General features: G+C 35.2%; 1 protein-coding gene across 1 annotated transcript in view; it reads right to left on the bottom strand.

The window, feature by feature from the left end:
• LOC109394747 (sperm-associated antigen 6-like) overlaps positions 1-2,950 on the bottom strand; it is a 63,988-nt gene that overhangs the window by 7,217 nt on the left and 53,821 nt on the right. The window contains 1 exon segment of the mRNA XM_019665129.1: positions 2,720-2,836. Within this exon segment, the coding sequence (XP_019520674.1) occupies positions 2,720-2,836 (117 nt within the window).

Genomic DNA, 2,950 nt, shown 5'->3' with positions numbered 1-2,950 from the left:
AAGTGCATAATTCAATGGATTTTTAGTAAATTTACAGAGTTATGCAACCATCAACACATTCTAATTTTAGAACATTTTCATCATCCCAGAAGGAAACTTCATGCCCATTTGTAGTCATTCCCTAGCTCGCCCCACTTTTCCCACCATCCCCAGGCAACTACTAATCTACTTCTTGTCTATAAATTAGAGTTTTCTGGACAATTCAAAAGGTAATTGTGTTTTGAAAGCATTATGACCAAAAGAGGTACAGTTTTTAAAATGAAGGGGGAATGTAAGGATAAATTTTGTGACCGTGGGTTAGGCAAAATCTTCTTAGATATGGATCCAATAGCATAAGCAACAAAAGGGAAAATATATAAACTGAATTTCATTAAAATTTAAAATGTTTTACTGCAAACATTACCATCAAGAAAGTGATAAGACAACACACAGATTGGGAGAAAATACTTGTAAACCATACATCTGATAAGTACTTGAATATATAAAGAACGCTTACAACTCCATAATAAAAAGATAAATACCCTAACTTTTAAATAGGCAGAGTCTATTAGACATTTCTCCAAAGAAGATATATGAATGGCCAATGAGCACATGAAAATATTTTCAATATCATTAACCAAAAGGGAAATACAAATCAAAACCACAATGAGATACCACTTCATACCCATTAGGATGGCTATAATAAAAAACAAAGCTAATAAGTGCTGCAAGGATGTGGAAAATTGGAACCCTCACACATTACTGGTGGGAATATAAAATGGTGCTCACATTGGAAACCAGTTTGGCAGTTCCTCAAAATGTTAAATACAGTTATCATAGGAGCTAGCAATTACACTCATAAGTATTTATCCAAGAGAAATGAAAACACAGATCCACACAAAACCTTGTAAAATAATGTTCATAGCAGCATTATTCATAATAGTCAAACAGTAGAAACAATCCAAATGCCCATCAACTGGTGAATGGATAACATGTGATATATCAATACAATAGAATATTATTTGGCAATAAGAAGAAACAAAATATTGATATATGCTATATAATAATGAGCCTTGATACTTATGCTAAGTGAAAGAAACCAGGCACAAAGGCCACATATATTGTATGATTCCATTTAAATGTTCAGAAGAAACAAATGCACAAAGACAGAAAGTNATTAAAATGAAACTTTCAGAAATAATGTCAACCTCTCACTTTGATGACTCTGTCTGTAGATGATCCACTCAGCTCCTTACTCCCCCACCCTCTTAGGGGGTCAGTTTCTTACTTAGCTCCCAGAAAGAAAAAAAAAGTTTATTTTCTTAGAAGGAGGAAGACAGAACATAGGTGTTTGATACACAGAACTGTGTCCTGAGGCAGCTTCAGCAATGTAAAACCTACTCTCCAGTGGCTATGGTGCTTGAGGGTCAGCCAAGTGTTGGAGATCATGGAAAGAGTTCAGAGAAGCCAAGGTTGTTAGTACTGTATCTTTCAGTTGAGTACCTAAAACTAGACCTACTTAACTGTAGGACTTAGATTATAAGTTATAACAATATACAGTTTTGTTTATTATTTGTAGACATATAGTATATAGGTTGTAGGTACCTCCTTTATATAGTATTATAACTGACTGTTCAAATAAATTTGGTCCCCCATTCATTTTCATTAATTTTTTAAATCAGACTTAACCACTTCCATGTTTTATATCTTAAAAACAACTCTGTGTGTGTGTGTGTGTGTGCGTGTGCGTGTGTGTGTGTGTGTGTGTGTGTGTGTGTGCTTTCTATGTTCCTGGGATTGAGTTAAACTCTTTACATATAACATCTCATTTAACTTTACAATGACCCTAAGAAATAGGTACTCTTATTCTTCCCATTTTATAGGTAATCATACTAAGGTTTAGAGAGCTCAAGACTTTGCTAAAAATATTAACACTGGTAAATGTAAATCCAGGTACCCCAACTCCACAGCCTGAGCTCAGAGCCACTACGGGATACTATTTCCACAGACTCCATTTTCTTCAGTCAAATCTCCTGAGCACAATTTAACCAGTTCTTGAGAGCTTAGGGTCACCATCAATGGCTGTGGCAATGCAGTCATTCTCTCTCAGGCCTTGCTATCAGTCGTCAGTCCTGATGGCTGCTGCCCACTGCTAGAAGCTTGACTTCCTGTCTTACTTACTACCTTTAATCTGCAATAACCTAAGAAATATAACAGCTTCATTGGTTAAAACTGTTAATAAAGTAAGTCAATAAACTTCACAGGATTCTCTGAAAGCATGTCCAGTAAGTGCATGGATTTTGCGGAAAATATTTCAGTGGCTCAGCGACCTTTTTCTTTTTCTTTATAAGGTCTTTGCAGTGTTCACAGATAAGTGAGCCTAACAGACACTGGGAAATTTACTCAAAGTTACTTATCAATATAAATTATCTGCATTATGAGGTTTTTATGTGTTTACCCCCCACCTCCTCCAACACAACACACACACCAAAAACACTAAAAAAGACAGTACAGAAATTGTGTGGAAGAAGAAAGTGTGAATTATATATGTGTGAATTTTATTAACTTTTTTCAATTTTATTAACCTAAGTTATTGTTCCTGTCAATATAATCAGTGAGAGTTAAGTAATAAAAAACCCTGCCCCCTCCCCTTACAGAAAAAAACATTGACCCAACAGCAAAAACAAGTTAATTCATTTTCATTTTCTTCTCCCATTTCCAGGCTAAGAGCACGTCTCACCTTACTGAACTGTCCAACCACATGCTTCAGAATATTGGGAGGGGCATCATATAGAAATGGCTCAAGGGCTGGTAAATAGGTGCATTTTTGTAGTATAGTCTTTATGGCTCTTTTACTCTATTGAAACACAAAAGCAAAATACATACCAAAGTAAGTAATCAATGAAAGCTTGACAAAAATTCATGTCTCATGTTCCTGGAATTTGAAAATGAAATCAATTTCCTGGTCTAA

This window comes from Hipposideros armiger, unplaced genomic scaffold (genome assembly GCF_001890085.2).
Source record: "Hipposideros armiger isolate ML-2016 unplaced genomic scaffold, ASM189008v1 scaffold_434, whole genome shotgun sequence".
Lineage (NCBI taxonomy): Eukaryota > Metazoa > Chordata > Mammalia > Chiroptera > Hipposideridae > Hipposideros > Hipposideros armiger.
Note: the sequence above shows the minus strand (reverse complement) of the source record. Positions and strands in the feature narration are given on the sequence as shown.